The following is a 17826-nucleotide window of genomic DNA, read 5'->3' as shown; positions in this document are numbered from 1 at the left end:
GCGAGGACGAGAAAAAAAAGTACATAGAACAGGGGATACAAAAAGCCCAGCAAGCCTTTATTATGAACACCAAAGAGATCGTAGGCGGTTCACGTTAAACTGTTTCATCGATATAAACATGACATAGGCACAAACGTTAAGTAGTAGGGGAACACGAGGGCGATAGCCGTAAGCGAGCCACCGATCCTATATGGTCAGTCAAAACTTACAACATAAATAAAGTGGATATGAAAGCCGACGAACCTAACTTGTACTACTTGAGGGGTGGGCCGGGTAGGGGGTTTGTAAGAGAAGAATTATTGATCGTACCGTACGGCACAGTGTTACCTCCTACCAACACAAAGTAGGCATAGTAATTACCGCCAACTTTTTTGTAGTAGGGGGTAATAGTAGCAAGATCTAAGGCCCCAACCAAAGCCTTATTTAGTAAATAAGGCTTTGTAGAGACATTTCTTGAAAGTGGTCCAGAACTGTCATTCCCTATACTACTGATAGACTGAAAACCACCAACTGCAGTATGGGCCACTTCTTCCTAGTCAAAGATAATAAAGGGAAAGTGTACTCTAAAAAATCACCTCTTTTTTCATTTGAATCAACACACTGTTTTAGCATTAGCTAAAATGTATGTTGGAAAATATACAATCATTTTTGCTCTCACTGAATTTAGAAAGCTCAATATAAGTATGTTATCTTATGCTATTATGCAACATTTGGTCTCTGAGTTACCAGGCCATAGTTACTCTTCTCAGATTGTGATGTATGTACATGTAATTGGTATCAACTTAGACTGATCTTCTTTTCAGTTGAAGATATCATTAGTGAAATCATTTGTGTGGAACTTTACAATTTTGTAAATGATATAAAAAAATTGTATTAAGACGGAACTGTGCTGCAGTATAGACTGATCAATTGTCTTTTCAAATTTAGTGGTGTTTGGGTAATTATAACAATGCGCTGGGAAATATTTTTTTCTGAGTGATAAATGTAATGGACAAACAAGTAAAAGTGGTATTCATCCTCAGTCAATTCTAAGTTGCATTGTTTGCAAATTCTAGTATTCCGGTTGATGATTATATAACAGCCAATTTTAACAAACAGATCATGGGGTGAGCGAAGGACATCCTAAATTTTTTAACAGGTGTATAACTTAAATAGTCATCTGTACTGAAATGAGTTTTGAAAAATTTATAATAAAAATACTTGTTTGATGATGTTATGGATTGACTGCATATAGAAGATGTCTTTCAATCTTTGTGTTAGTGCCATGATAAAATTCCACCATGATTTTGATTATACCATACATTACCAAAACCGAGTACATCTGGGTGAAGTTGTATACCATGGGTACAACTTTTCCTAATTTGGGTGGCAAATTCATGTATGAAGATTGCGAACAAAACAGGACTCAACATGCAACCTTGTCTAACCCAAATATGGCTAGTAAAACTTTCCCAGATGCCAGTATTATTCCGGACACATACTTTTACATTCTCATAAACACAGCATAACAACTTGTTCATTTTCTTGCTTAAGCCATGCAATTTTAGTAAGTTCCATAGCTAATTTCTTTCAAGCCATATACCTTGGCAAAATCAACCAAAAATACCTCAAATTTACCACCCTTTGTACTTTAGTAATTTTGTATCATAGCCTGCAAAGTGAAAATATTGTCAACAACTGAATATCCCCCTCTGAATCCTGCCTGTTCTTCACTAATTTTATCCTGTGTATCTGCCTAGAAAAACAGTCTTTTGTTACCATGTGAATACTTTACCAAATATGCTTAGAAGAGTGATAACTCTGTAATTGTTCACATCCTCTGTTGCCTTGTTTATATACACCTGGAAATTAATTAAGCGCCACCCTATTTTTCATGATTGGCCAAGTTGGCTGGTCTGGTATTGAAGAACATGTTACATATTCAATGGTTTCAGTATATTTTATGCATAGTATAGACATCAGCTGAAAGAAAGATACACTTTGGTGGTTTCAGATTGGGCTTTATTTTAAGTTATAGACAATATTGTAAAAGGTTCAAATTTGGCAGAAACATGTTGAAATTTACTATTGTCATGCATGGAATTTGGCATGGTTCTGGATGCAAACGCCATGTTGCAATCCTTGAATTGTGTCTTAAGAGTCAGAAAGCATAGTTATTGTCAATATTTTGTGTAACCACCGCGGACACGGACGACTGCTTCAAGTCGTCTCCTCATTCCCTGTATCAGTCTTTGAATCTGACGTTGAGGGAGTCTGGCCCATTCCTGATGCAGTGCAAGTTCCAGTTCACGTACCGTTTGTACAGCGGGGTCTCGTTGTCGAACTTGTCGGCCTAGCATATCCCAAATATGCTCAATCGGATTGGGATCAGGACTTCTGGCTGGCCACGGGATTGTCTCCACAGCGTTTTGACGTAAAAAATCGATGACGGCATGTGCTCTGTGGGGCCTGGCGTTGTCATCCATGAAAATTGGACGGTCTGCCAACACGTGATTGTCAAAATGTGGAACAACACTTGTTTGTAAGATTGTCAAAATGTGGAACAACACTTGTTTGTAAGATCTCACGTTGATATCGAAGTGCATTTACATTCCCCTGCACTGTGACCAGATCAAGTTTGCAGTCATGGGAGACGCAACCCCACACCATGACGGACCCTCCACCGTATGGAATGGTCTCGGCAATGTGTCGTTCTGCCATTGCCATGTTTGAACGTCTCCAGACCCTTAAGCGGCCGTCAACAACGTGCAATAAGAACCTGCTCTCATCAGAGAAATGGACTTTTCTCCAGGACGCAAGATTCCAGCGTTGACGTTGTATCGACCATTGTAAACGAGCTGCACGATGGTTCCTAGTCAACGTGGGACGTCTGATAGGTCTTCTAGCCCTGTATCCTGCCGCCTTTAGCCGGTTCCTGATGGTTCTAGTGGATATCGCCCTACCCCGTAGCCACTCTGTTTTAAGGACAGTGCTGTTCATGAAAGGATGTCGCCTTACAAGACGCAACAACGCTGCATCTTCACGTCTACTGGTTTTGCGTGGTCGTCCCGGACGTGGCCTGTCTCTAACGTCATTTGTTACTCCATGTTTCTGCACTAATCGTGCAACAACTGAATGGTGTCGATTGATTTGACGTCCGATTTTTCTGCAACTTAACCCAGCGTTCCTCATACCAATAATTTGCCATCTCAAGTTGTCTGACACCCTACGACGAGCCATAATGATTTTAAACAATATTCTGACACTCTATGACAGGATGGTGACACTCTCAAGTTCAATCAGAAAAACTAGATTTTCACCTGGATGAGGATTGCATGATTCACGTGCATTCTGTGCAACACCAAATCAGCAAAACTCCTTCACCTTCACATTATGGTATTCAGAAAGGGTCATATTTTATATGCAAGAATGATCATTTGAATTTCTCCGGTAAAACATTTTTTATGTCACATTGATTTTGGTGTCGCTTAATTAATTTCCAGGTGTATATATGCAGACAATCACACCAAGGCACCCTCTTTCCTGAAACTGTCCATTTTCTAAAATCACATTGAATATTAATTCAAAATATGGCAACAAGATATCTGTTGAATTTTTAAAGACTTCAGGGACAGTACTGTCTACTCCTTGGCTTTATCACACTTGAGGTGTTGAATATTGTCAAGAATTTCTTGCTTATAGGTGAATCTAGAGCCTCATTAATAAAGAACATGTCTGAATCTGTTTGACATGTACTCTGGGTTCCACCTAATTCAGAGTCTATGAAAGTCCTATTCTTATAATGAGTGGAGAATAAATCTTAATCAATAGCATTTGATTTACGTTAACCATGCTGACCAGAATTGTTTGGGATCATGAATACTATTCTCTAAGCATTGTTGTCTACCTTTTAAATAGTCGTTCAAATAATTTCTGTTGAATTTACCAAATCCTTTAAATACATCACAGAGTAGTAGAATGTAGGAGAAAATGATACACAGTGTAAAAGCTTTGCTTCGTTTACATTTTCATTAAAGTGCAATTTTCTGAATACAACATTCTTTTCCACACCTGATCTTTGCTCAATTTCAAGTTGGTAGTTGGTATTGGCAGCATTTGTCATTTCATTTGAAGATGTATGAGTCATTAAGAGATGTATGAAGTGAAATGTGATGTAATAGTCATGACATATAAAGACTCTGCAACATGGCAACAAGTTCACTTCATTGTATGTGTGGGCAACTTTTCCAAAATATTTTCAAATGATGTTTCAGAATTCTCAGCTTTCACTGATATGAGTCAAGCAAGGTTTAGTCCCATTGTGACAGTAGCATTAACATTGTGACGTCATAACAGTGAAGTGTTATAACATCAAATGTCTACTGGTAAACACATATAAGATGATCCACGACCTGACAAATGACCCCAGTTTGCATACAGAACGATCCACTTGAAACAAGAGGGAGACAGGTTGTCTGATAAATATCGAGAAGTTCATTTTCCCTGTGCGTTTCACACATGAATTGTTATAGCACATTCGATTTGGGAACAGGTACAATCCCAACGAATTAAATCAACACAATATACTGAGCAAATATGTTTAGGACCACCGATCATTTTCACGAAGCAAATGACATTTTCCAGGGGTTTTTTTAACAAAATTGTTGAATATCTAAAATGCTTGTCGATGCCCCAATCATCTATTTGTCTTCGTCTTAACTAAAGGTTAGTGTGGAATATCAGTATCTTATGCCTGAAATTGCAGTCTTATCATTCGAAGGAATAGGCGGTGTTGATTTCATGTCACGGTTAGCATGTATTGCATGTGCATAATCATCAAGCTACCTGTAGCAGCCAAGTGTACTCGCCCAATTCGTTGTACCACCTCTCTTGTCACAAATGCGTTTAGTGCGCAGGATCATCTAATATGTGTCTAGCAGTAGTAGTATTACACTAGTGTAACATTACCGTAAAAATATGACACTCTGTCATTTTTCACAGGCACATAATAATCCAGCAACATCATGGAGGGTGGCACCAGATATGGGCTTCACACATTGTACCTGTATGGGAAATTGAACCTGGGTCCATAGCATTACAATCAAACACATTAACCACAAGGCTACCTCACAACCCCATTTAACAAAAACAATGATATATTTGTCAACTGCTTTGATGCATGTCACTTTTGACACAGGCAAGTCAGAATATGTTGCCTCCAGATATTGGTAATACATCTTTATGTTGAAGAAAAGAAGGCCCTTATTCTCACAAACTGCACAGTCACTGAGTCAGGAGATATAGAGATACTCCACTGAGGAGATACACATGGACAAGGTGTACATATCTGCAAAATTTCACATTGACTCTTTTCTGCAATTCTTTCTTGACACATGTTTTATACTTCATAATCCTAACTTTTCTTATAGGAGCTTGGTGTTTGGAGTGTGGACTTTATCCCGCGGGGAACACGATTTGGACCACTTGTTGGACAACTGTTTGAAAAGGAATCAAAAATGAACATCAAGAAGCACTGCAAACATTTATGGAAGGCAAGTTAAATCCATGTACAAATCTTATATCTGCATGAATTTACATAACTTTTAACATGAGTCACTTATTGCTATTGATGAGCACAGTAGTGGTGTGGAATCAGTTCAACCCCAAAATGGTGGTGCTGAACTGACTTGAGTCGACTGCAATGAAAATGTGCATAGAAGAGACAGCATGAAATTTGAGATTTATTGGCATGTTGTGAGTTGCAAGAGTTTCTTTGTGCGCTAACTGCCTGTAAGAAGTGATTGTGTAAATAAGCATTAACAATATGTTCTTCCTGTTGGTATAACATTGAGGACAACCCCGATAAGCTCTATCACTGATGTTTGTTTCAAAAAGATGTTGCACAAATAACATTCATAAGAATTACTTCACAGCACATACCAGCAGGTCCATTTGTCAATAAAACCAATCGAATTTCTCTTGTATGTGTATTATTTTTCAAATATTAACCATTATTTTTCAAATATTAACCAACATGTATGGTATTTTAATTTTTGTTCATCTTTTATTACACATCTTCTGAAAACAAGTTGCATGAAATAGCCTTCAAAGAAGAAACCAGTGTTTGACATAGACCTAAAAAAAATTAGGAGTCATCATGATCCATGGTGTCATGAGACGGAGTCATGAAAATGTCTTGGATAATCAAATACAGTCTGGAACTTTCATCAACATACCAACTGTTATAATTTAATTGTCTCATTAACAAGGATGTCAGACTGAATAATTGGGACTAATGTTGAGACTTACGTTTATTAAATTTGTTACCAACAAAAGTATTGGATAAATGTGACTTGACTGTATTTTTAAGCAACAACAACTTTAATGATTTAGACTATCTGCACTAAGGGTCAAGTAGTATTACGTCAGCAATGACACAAGCTTCTAAATTCACTGTGTATTTGAGATAATTTGTGTGTCAAATATGCATGGTTATCTGCATCAGGGCAAACACTGAGGAATATGCTTGATTGTACCTCAACTTATGTGAAAGGTAGAGCTGTTGAAAAACTGCATGACATGAAGAGAAGAATAACTATTGCCTGGTGAATAGTTTTGTCTCACTTGGAAAATATGCACATATACGAGGGGATGTCAATAAGTTTTGAGTCTTGAGCATTTTTCATACACAGGTGTCACAGCCTATGGTACAACATTGAACCTTGGGGTGTAGCTGATGTGTTATATAAGTTTTGGTATCCTGCTCTCAGAAGTTATTGAACAGCTCACATAGACATAAAGAGACCCCCCTCACGGCAGTGAAAATGAATACAATTGAGTATAGAGCAGTAATTAAGTTTTTAGTTCTTGAAGGAAACTCGGCGAAGAACATTGAAGAAAGGCTTCCCCTTCATCTGCTACCATCAAACGATGGGTCAATGAATTTAAGCATGGTAGAGAGAGTCTTGAAGATGACCCCCGTCTGGGTCGCCCAACAACAAGCACTAGTCAGGAAAACATTGACAGAGTGCACAGACTTGTGCTGGAAAATCGTCGAATCACACTCCACGAGTTAGAAGAGACCACAGGTATTTCACACGGATCCATCAAGACAATTCTTCATGAACATCTGGTCATGTCTAAGGTGTGCGCAAGATGGGTGCCAAGAATGCTTAAAGATGAAATGAAGCAAATAAGGGTCACCATAAGCAACTCCATGCTAACCAGATACAACAAGAATCCAGAAGATTTTCACTTTAGGATAGTAACCTGTGATGAAACCTGGATCCACCACTATGATCCTGAGAGCAAACAAGAATCCATGGAATGGAAACATGTCACTTCTCCCAGGACTGAAAAGTTCAAAGCCTCCAGATCAGTGCAGAAGGTAATGGCGACAGTCTTCTGGGATAGCAAAGGCGTCATCCACATAGATTACTTACCAAAAGGAAGAACAATGAATGGGGAATATTACGCTAACTTGTTGAGGCAAGTGCGACAGTCAGTCAAGAGGAAATGCCGGGGCAAGATCAGTTGTGGTATTCTTCTACATCAAGACAATGCTCCAGTACACACCTCTCGTGTTGCAGTCGCTGATGTCCAGGAATGCGGGTACGAAATCTTGCCGCATCCCCACTACTCTCCAGACCTGGCACCAAGTGATTACCATCTGTTCCCAAATCTTAAGAAACACTTGCGTGGTCGTAGATTTCAGGATGATAATGAGCTTATTGCTGCTACTAAGGTTTGGTTTGAGGATCAAAATGGCGCCTTCTACAGAGATGGCATCAGCGCCTGGCAGAAAAGATGGAACAAGTGTCTTGACTCACAAGGGGACTATGTTGAAAAATAAATGTGGTTCATACCAATATTTTGTGTTTTTCTATGCAAGGCTCAAAACAAGGCTTATTGACATCCCCTCGTACATTATGAAACATGCGCAATCAATGATTGAAAGAGATTGGACTATTTTTATACAGAAACACATGAGCAAGGACAGGTGCATAACTGATGTACCGGACAATGCCTACCTCTTGCATAGAACTCAACATTTCACATAATGAGAACACCCCACATAACAGATATTACTTCTTCTGGAAACTTCAAATGATGTTTGTTTCCAGTTTCACTAGTTTCACAATTTTTCTGCAACATTTACAAATTAAGACATAATAATTTGACAAAATCATTTTCACGAGATCACGAAAATTCAAGCAAATCCTTTGAGTTTTTATAAATCCACTTCAAATACTAGTACTCTCTGTGAAGAGTCCATAATTGATTTAATCAATGATTTTGATACATATTAGGACATGGATCTGGTGGTATATCAGCTATACCCAGTACTAGTTTTTCTTCTTCTGACAAGATTTAAGGGAGCTTTGAAATCCAGTAGAAAAGAGCATTTGAGATTTTGTGACAAGCTGTCAAGTTGACAATACTTAGGCCTAGTTTAGGCATACTTCCTCCTCTGTTAACATGCTGATGTATACACATTGTTTACTTGTTACAGTGAATAGCCACACTCATCTCATGTGGTGGTTTAAGATTTCTCAAGAACATTTCGCACACTTAGATTTTATGTGGTAAGCAACAATGATTAAGGCCTATTTTATCAAATAGATGATAACAAGATAAACTTTAAATGGGTGTAGAACACAAAAATAAACTGAATACTGACTCAAAACATCATAAGAATATTACAGTCCATTTCTATGGTGCATAAATCTGTGCATTGTTCACTGTTTCTTTTTTCGGTTTCACTCATGAGTTGGATGCACATACAGCTCATGCCTTGGTGACACCTTACCTTGACTACACCATTTCTACTAACCCTCCTCCTCATTCAACACATCAACCACAATCATTGCTGCAGAAAAAGACTCTAATAACTGTTATTTTTACCAGTTGATGTTTGAATGACTATCCAGATGTGAGCAGTGTTTTGCAGTGGAATGAAAACAAATATTCTACTTACTTAACCCAAATTTTAATTCCCCACAATTGTCAATTTATAATACACTGACACTGCATGAAAGCTGCAGCATCTAACCAATGACCAAATCATCGAATACATGTCAACATATCTAACATCAAGCACACAGATGTCCAATACTTACCTCTTAACTCTCCTCTTAACACTCTCCCATGTAAAATCACAAAATTTGCTTACATAACAAAACATGCATGAAAATCCTGTGCAGATGTTCTATCTACAAAGCGTTGTGTGTTCAAACTTCCAAGTGATGTTATGTCTTTTGCCACCGCACTTACACACAAGATATTCTAATGTGCTGTCATATGCAGCCCTTACTATGACCTAAACTGGCCATTACTTTTAATGCTTCTCCAGCAAGACACTGCCTTAACTGTAACAGTTTGTCCTCGGGGGTGGGTGGTGCCATGTCCACACAAGCTACAAACGCTGCTTTCCAATTCTCAAACATTTAAATATCACCATTAAATGAGGGCATAGAAACACTTTTGAGTTGTTTCCACATCTGTACCTCAAGCTCATGTCTAGTGTCTCTGACATGATGTGATACTAATCTTGCAACTATCCAAACTTGCGATCAAACTAACCAGCAACTGACCTTACCTGCAACTAACCTAACCTAACCTAACCATGTTCTGCTACCATTTTGTTTTGCAGTGGAATGAAAACAAATATTGTAATTATTAAACCTAATATTATTTTCCCACAATTGTCAACTTACTATACACTAAAAAAGGCAAGACACTGCATGAAAGCTGCAACATGTTACTGTGGTCGGATTAAAACAAAGTCATCTAATACATGTCTAACTATCTAACATCTCACACACAGGTGTCCGATACTAATCTCTTAACTCTCCTCTTAACACTCTCCCATGCAGAATCATGAAATTTGCGAAACGTATGAAAATCTCGCGAAGATGTCTTATCCGTGTAAATCCTTATTCATTGTCCCAAAATGCTTCTGTAACATAATATCCACTGACACTACATACATTTGTTAATTCTACACTGTGGTAGTGTTTTTTAACATTCCAATAAAGTGTTCTTCAGTCCATGGAGGACCAAACATTCCAGATCCATTTTATGCTTTTCAGTGTGGTGTAAATGTTCAAAACAAATCAGGTTTCGTCAAAATGTGATTTTCATTAAAATGAAAAGTAGAGAGTTGCAGTAGCAACAAATTATGATCCATTTTCAAAATTCATCAGATAACTTCCTTTAGTTGAAGGAGACTAATAACGTTATTAGGTTTTTTCTTGTTAAAAAATATCAGAAAAGAAATTTCAATGACCTGAAAGGATGTCATTTTGTTTCGGTATTACAAATCTCAAATAATGTTTCATCAGATAACATTTTAAATGTTTCAAAGAAACTGCAAAAATGTCCAATAAAAGACATTACTTACTGTCATAGGTTGAAATTTGCAAGAAGAGTGTACTCTTCAATATGTATGTTCAATATCCTGTGGGCTAAGTATGTGTTACCTCTCCACAGGTTTTTCAGCACAATGAAGTAAAGCAGTTTGTGGTGACATCTGACCCTGTGTTTAGCAACTGGATGCACTATGTCCAGCAAACAATACCTGAGACTGCTGGACAGCACAACTCTCTGGCTTGCCAACTGGACAGTAACATTTACTTCTACACTGTCAAGTCAATCCCAGCAAACTCAGAAATTGTTGTCACCTACAGTCGTGAGTATGCAGAGAGGATAACTACACCACCAGTTAAAGATGACATGGTGTCATGGAGTAAGTGACTCTTTATTTCAGTGCTTGAAATAATGATCTGGGCCTAGATTTTCGAAGCTCTCTTAGCGCTAACATAGTCGTAAGTCACTGTTAATGTATGGCACTTACAACTATTGCAGCACTAAGAGAGCTTCGAAAATCTATACTCTGGTCTTTTAAGGGATAGCATATTAATTAATTCATTCATTCAAGAATATGTTACATATTCAAAACCATATTTTATTGGGATATTTCCATTAGAAAAACATCAAATTCCTGTATTTCTATGGTATTCACAAGGTAAGGTTATTTCCTGTAATACCACTTGAAGTCCCTGCAGCTGGATATATTTCTTTGTACATACCTGAAAAGTACACTAAAACAACTCATGTGCTTGGGCACTTGGACATTAACTTGTGACATGCTCTTGTACGGCACCCCACAAATAATGTACTTCAAAGTTTTTGATTAAATGTGAATGGCATTGAGCTTTTTAATTTCTGACAGATGTTTGGAAAAAAGAAGAAACGTTTTTGATTACATTTCTTAAGACATATCTGTCAGGAAGCAGAATGGTCTATCTCTATGGCTTCTGTTGCCACCACTGAGGCCAGAGAAAGTCACTCAAAATACCAGTTTTCAAACTGTCAGGTTCTTCATACAAACGAATGGAAGTTATGTAAAAGGTTGCTTTCATAAAGGATATTATATCATGATGCACTAATCTTGGGTGTAAATGCATATTAATTAGGGCAGATATGGCCCTGCTGAAAAATAGTTTGATATTTTGTTCATGATCAGCCACATTGTAGTGATGTAATCAAGCTATGCTCATTTGCCACCAGAACTGGTTGTAAAATTCATGTACTTATAACTAAAATGTATTCCCTGTAGACATCTAAATGTTAAGAGACCACAGCAATATTTTTGTGGTTACAGGGATACATGAATAGACATTTGTGTGAATACTATGCAAATCTGCATTATATATGAGAATAGAACATCACAAACATAGGTGTAAAGATGCAGCACAAGCCCCACCAGTCTTTTTTCACAGAACAGGGAACCACAAGTCTTTATGGATAGAATTTACAATTGCTAACCAAATGCAAATTTGTATGGAGAACCCCAAGCACAGTTATAAATGAGTCCACCAATGGTATGACATACCAGGGAGAAGTGTTATTATAAACCTTGTCACGTCACTCTTCTATCTTGCCAATTTCTCCTTTTACTGAGTAACCCTCTACAGGCATGTTCATGGGCATTCTCCATGAGATCCTGTGTATCCAACACAGAAACATGTTCTACAGTCAAATTCACTGAAGATGGTGCAGTAGCAGGTCTTATTAGGGATCAGAACTTAGTTACATACCTGAAATTTCAAAATATGCAGAATGGAGTAAATCAAACTTTCTACTTTTGAATGTCCAAAACTACCAAAAGAAATTATCATATATTTTTGAAAGGCAAATGATTAACCCCAAACATGTGCATAAATTATCAACAAAGCTTCAGCTATACTGATGTATCTGAGTGAAGTTACTGAGGAACTGTGCATATGTCCATCGGAGATGTTCATGAAGAGGTACCTGTGTGTTAGTGTATCTTTCCACTGGTTATTAACGGGATAGCATATTAGAGACACAAATTATCAATAGAGAAAAGGCATATCAGAATTGGTGTGTGTGCAGGTGGAACTGAAGGAAAAACCTTGTCAAACATTTAGGATACTTATATCAGCCCATACTTACTGTAAAAAGTGCTAGTGCCCTGGGAAGTCCCATTTGTATTTGGTTTACAGATTATAAATAGTGTACAACAGAGAGGACATGTGTTCTTGACATACTCAGGTTGGTAAGGCTCATCATCAGCCCTGGTATCCTAGCACCCTTTACACAATGCCCAGACAGGGAATGGGACTTTTCCCAGAAAACGCTGCCTAGTAGTACCCACAAAGAACTGTCAGGAGAATATGGAGGCTTGCCAACTCTTCTCCATTACCGTGAGTGTCAGAAGGGTTGTGCTCCCAAAAGAAAACTTGAGCACTCTCCTTATCTGCACTTCAGAGATCAGGAGGTGCTAATCCAAGGGTACAGTTATGGGGAGTTGGGTGACAGTGTACTTAGGATGCAAGCCAGACATTTCATGAAGCCATTGCTCCGATGAGTCATTGACTTTAGTTGTTGCCTTTGGGCATTTACAGCAGCATCAATTATCAAAATTATACATGAGTTGGAATCTTCCCAATAATGATGACAGATTGAAAAACATGCTGTGACAACCTGCAGCATGACAATAGCATGTTAATGTTGAGCATATTGCAAACATATTAAATGTGTTTCACAAAGTGTATAAATGGCTGGTTAAAATAACTTAATATGTGCCTGTTCACAACCAAGTCTAAATGACAATGGTAAATCTGGTATACCATCCCTTGCAATGTGACCCTTTAAAACACAGAATCCTTTACCGTCCTTGCAGAGTATTTGTTACACATTTTACGGGTATATCCATATTTAACCTTTTCTCTTACATTCTTTGCAAGAGAGCATTTTCTCACATTGCCAACACCATCTAAAAAAACCCACAAACAGAAAATATATCTGCAAATCCACATTTTCAACAATTTTCTTCAAAATGAGGTGTTGCTTAAAATAAAGAAACTGATATCTATGAATTTTAATGAACGAGGTGCCAGTGCAGCAGATTTCATTGTTTGTAATTTATATGTTAAGTAGTTATTTTTGTTGACACCTTAAGCTTTAATGCATAATGTTTAAGAACCCTATTAGTTACAGTGATAATATGATATTATGGTATTAATATTCGCCTGTTTTCTTATTCCAGAACGCCAGCTGCTTGAGAGACAAGTTCCTCATTCATCTTCCTCGTTCCACCACTGTTTCTCTAATAACCATGTGCTTAGTGATGATGAAGAAACATCCCACAGCAAGAAAGACATGGCTGCATCAGCTGAAACAGATCAACACATCTTAGACTATAGCATACACAAACGTGATGGTAGTCCTAGTAACGATTTAGGGAAACAGAGTACTAGTCCACAAGAATCAATATTTGATGTACAAGGGAAGGAATTTGGGATGGTAGATACAAAATCACTGTCTTTATCTAAGAAAGACCATGGTCCACCTGAGGCTCATCAAAGTACATCATCAAAATGTACTTTGAGTACACCAAAAAGAAAGTATGATATTGAAAAACTGCTCATGAAGAAAATGATGGAAAGAAGACAAGAAGCCCATGACTCAGTTCCTAAAATGGGATTTTGTATGGCTCATCCTCTGGCAGGACAGACAATGTTTCAGTTTAATGGAAAACAGAAGTATGAATCAAAAGAACCATCAAAATATATGTCAAGTGAAAATGCAATACCTCCTCCCCTACCATTCAAGATAAATCCATTCTTTCCAAACAGTATGATGATGGACAAGACCCTTGCAGCTTTTCAGCACTCAGTGAAACAGGGCGACCCTCATTATAAAGTTTTTGGAAGTCCGAACAGATCAAATCTAGGGGCACCACTGTTTTACCCATCTTCCTCTCTTCCTGGAATGTTTCATCTAAATCAGTTGTATCCATTTCCAGCATATCCAGGACTTCAATCTTGGCCTCTGTACCCCCCCACATTTCATCATGCCTCCATCCCAAACTCTGTCAGTAGTAACTTCCAAAAGCCAAGTACACAATCTCTAAATGAGCAAGTGCTTAACCTAAGTAAACCTAAATCTGACCAATTTGGGCTGAGGGGATACAGAACTCTCCCTTATCCTTTGAAGAAAAAGGATGGAAAGATGCACTATGAATGTAATGTTTGCTTTAAGACATTTGGTCAATTATCAAATCTTAAAGTTCATTTGAGAACTCACACTGGTGAGCGACCATTTGTATGCCAAACATGCGGAAAGGGTTTCACTCAGCTTGCCCATCTTCAAAAACACCACTTGGTTCATACAGGGGAGAAGCCCCATGAATGCCACACCTGTGGCAAGAGGTTCAGCAGTACAAGCAATCTCAAGACTCACATGAGACTTCATAGTGGGGAAAAACCATTTCATTGTAAACACTGTCCAGCCAAGTTCACACAGTTTGTTCATCTCAAACTCCATAGAAGATTGCACACAAATGAAAGGCCTTATGAGTGTCCACAGTGCAACAGAAAATATATCAGTGCCAGTGGACTGAAAACACATTGGAAGACTGGTAGTTGTGTTCCTGCAGGCACAGTAGCTGATTACAACACCCTTGTTGATGCTACCTTCTCCTTCACAAAGGAAGTGGATATCAGCAAAGATTTTGTCTTTTCTCCTGTAAACAATATTGGAGATGGACAGGAAGACATAGAAGCAACATATCATCACCTTGGTATTGGGAATTGTAGCAGCAGTGAGGATGACTGGGAAGCAGGAAATGATATGGGACAGCATACAGAGGTGGGAAACAACGAGTCAGCTCTGAAACAAACTGACTGTGACAAGACAAACTGTGCAGATAAGGAAGCCTCAAAAACTGACAATCAACACAAATACCAATGAAATAACACTAACATGGAAGAGTGACTGATTTGAACTGCAACAATAAAGAACAGTTTTCTAATGTGACAAACCTAGGATTAATTAGGGAAATCAGATTGTCATATATTAAAATAATTTATCATATATGATTAAGACTGTAGGTTTGTTTTGACCTGATACTGATCACTGACATAGAACAAATAACATATGACAAATAAGTAAATGGTTACTCAGTGGGACAAAGTGTCAATATGACAGCATGGTTAAAAATGGGATTAGAAATCAATGGATTATGTATAAATGATGTTCCAAGTTCTTTCAAACGTGTCAAATATTGATATTTCACACAAAAGTTCAAGGTTAGTAGGATGAAAAAAAATAAATTACACATACATATGTAACACTAGCTTTGATGAGGGAAAACATTTTCATATTGACAATCTCAATTATTGATTAATGTACTTTTGGAGCATATTTCTAATCACTGCATTGACATTTCACATAAAATATGGAGAACTGGATGACCAATGTAGCTGCCATGGGTGTGTTCTGTTTTTGCCCGTGTGTATTGCCTGGGCATTAAAATTACCAGATCCCACTTAATGCTTACAACAATCGGTATTAAAGTTATAGAATATAGTGAAAATGCAAGTATGCCTGCTCTTGCTGGTAAACAGTAAAATATATCACATTTTCTCCATTGCATACATCACCCACAAATATATGAATATATGTCACTTTAAAATATGGTAACATTTTTATGTTACGAACATTACATGTAACATCATATGCATACACAATATTGCATATATACGAAAAAAAAATAAAAATGAATTATCTGACAAATATGATCACATTTTAAATCAGCAAATACACAAAATAAGTGTTTAACATCACACCAGGAAATAGTTGCTACATGACTCTGGATGTTCCTGTGTGTTCTTGTATATTCAGTGTTTGTGGTTGGAGGCCTACCTTTCTTACAGCATCTTCAGTGGACAGTTTGATTTCTTCTTGATTTCACTCTAAACTTGTAATCACTGCATATTAAAAATCAACATGAACACATTTTTTAACTTGTAATGTTTAACAGTTACACATGCACAACTGATTGTATTTTCAATCATCCGGGAACATGCCTTGACACAGGTAACATGGTCTCATATGAGATTACAAGCATTTATGTCATGAAACATGACGTTAACTGACCTTTAGTTTTTGTGCTGTCACATTGACTAAGGATGTAAAATGTATGCAAATATAATGTCCTTTAAAACCTGTGATATGAATGCCAGCCGTAGGGTACAAGAACACTTTGCTTGAGAAATGTCTTGGGTTTGATGTTTCAAACAATGTATAAAGTAGCAGTGCCTTTTTGTTAAATGGATATTGATATCACTACATCTCTGTTGGGGAATAATCATTTATCACAGTGATGGGCTTGGGTAGGGTGTCAAAGGTTGACATGTACAGAAAATAATGGTCTTTCCTCCACATGTCCTTGTACATATCATACTATGACCCTTCCTGAAGTTGAAAATGAAGTAGCATTCTAAATTTTATTGCTAAACTAGATAATGTGTAACATTTTTCATGATCTTCCACTAAACACTTTCATATTGTTTGATGACTTTACCATGATTCTTGCTGAGACCCCATATGATAAATGTCTCTTACCTATCCTTCAACAGGCTCAGAGAGAATGTCAGTGTGAAACATTTACCTACAACCTTACTGGTTACTCTGTGTCATACCTTCTCAGTAAGATAACTTCCATTAAATGAGGACTTTCATCAACAACCACTCTGACCACATTGAACATACAAACGCCTTATGCTGTGCTTCATCACAGAAATACAGTGAAATTACACCCTCAAACGCTTTCTGTGCATTTTATTAGACATAGTTATTGTGAGGCTTTAGGGGGTAACTTATAAATGTCAAGTGGATGACCACAGAATTGTACATGCATCTACTGATCAGCTGACTTCCCATTCTCTTGTTTCCATTACATATTTGTACATGTACTGCTGTGAAAAACACACATGTTGTCTATCATAATTGTACCTGTACCTGCTTAACCTTTTGCTGTGATAGTTGTCTTGGATTTGTGAGCACAACACCATTTTTACAGGTTTGAGACTGATTCCTCTTTTAGCCCACATTCTGTGATATATGAAATATTTGGTCAGAAGCAGTGTTAAACCATAAGCAACCCCTCACATTGTTTATATTGGATGTAAGATAGTATTTCATTGTATTTCATGACCTTTGATAAGAATTATATAAATGATGAGAATACCAAGCGTACAGTTGTAGACATATAAGAAGAAGATCCGTGTTGTGTTATTATTTCGGAAACTACTTCTTATATATATATATCTATATATATATACAAAAAAAGTGCCATACCCTCAATGTACATTTTCTTCATTTGCCTGCTTATGGGTTTGTTTTGAAATAGCTTATGAGTGATAATTGTGTTCATTTACTTTGCTTTTACTCTCTTTCATATATACTAAAAACTAAAAATAATGGAACTGATGACAAGAAAGAGAAGGTGAAATGTGGATGAAAGTCTGTGGA

General features: G+C 37.4%; 1 protein-coding gene across 3 annotated transcripts in view; it reads left to right on the top strand.

Moving 5' to 3' along the window:
- The window catches only part of LOC137286667 (PR domain zinc finger protein 1-like), a 56481-nt gene extending 40411 nt beyond the window's left edge, over window positions 1-16070 (top strand). For all 3 annotated transcript variants that reach the window (XM_067818643.1, XM_067818644.1, XM_067818645.1), the window contains exons 3-5: window positions 5409-5531; window positions 10471-10726; window positions 13556-16070. In XM_067818643.1, coding sequence (XP_067674744.1) covers window positions 5409-5531; window positions 10471-10726; window positions 13556-15261 — 2085 coding nt within the window. In that variant the 3' untranslated portion in view covers window positions 15262-16070. The remainder of the gene's footprint in view (window positions 1-5408; window positions 5532-10470; window positions 10727-13555) is intronic.
- The last annotated feature ends 1756 nt before the right edge of the window (window positions 16071-17826 follow it).

The sequence above is a fragment of the Haliotis asinina genome, chromosome 6, assembly GCF_037392515.1.
Source record: "Haliotis asinina isolate JCU_RB_2024 chromosome 6, JCU_Hal_asi_v2, whole genome shotgun sequence".
Taxonomy (NCBI): domain Eukaryota; kingdom Metazoa; phylum Mollusca; class Gastropoda; order Lepetellida; family Haliotidae; genus Haliotis; species Haliotis asinina.
This window is presented reverse-complemented; position numbering and strand designations above follow the sequence as displayed.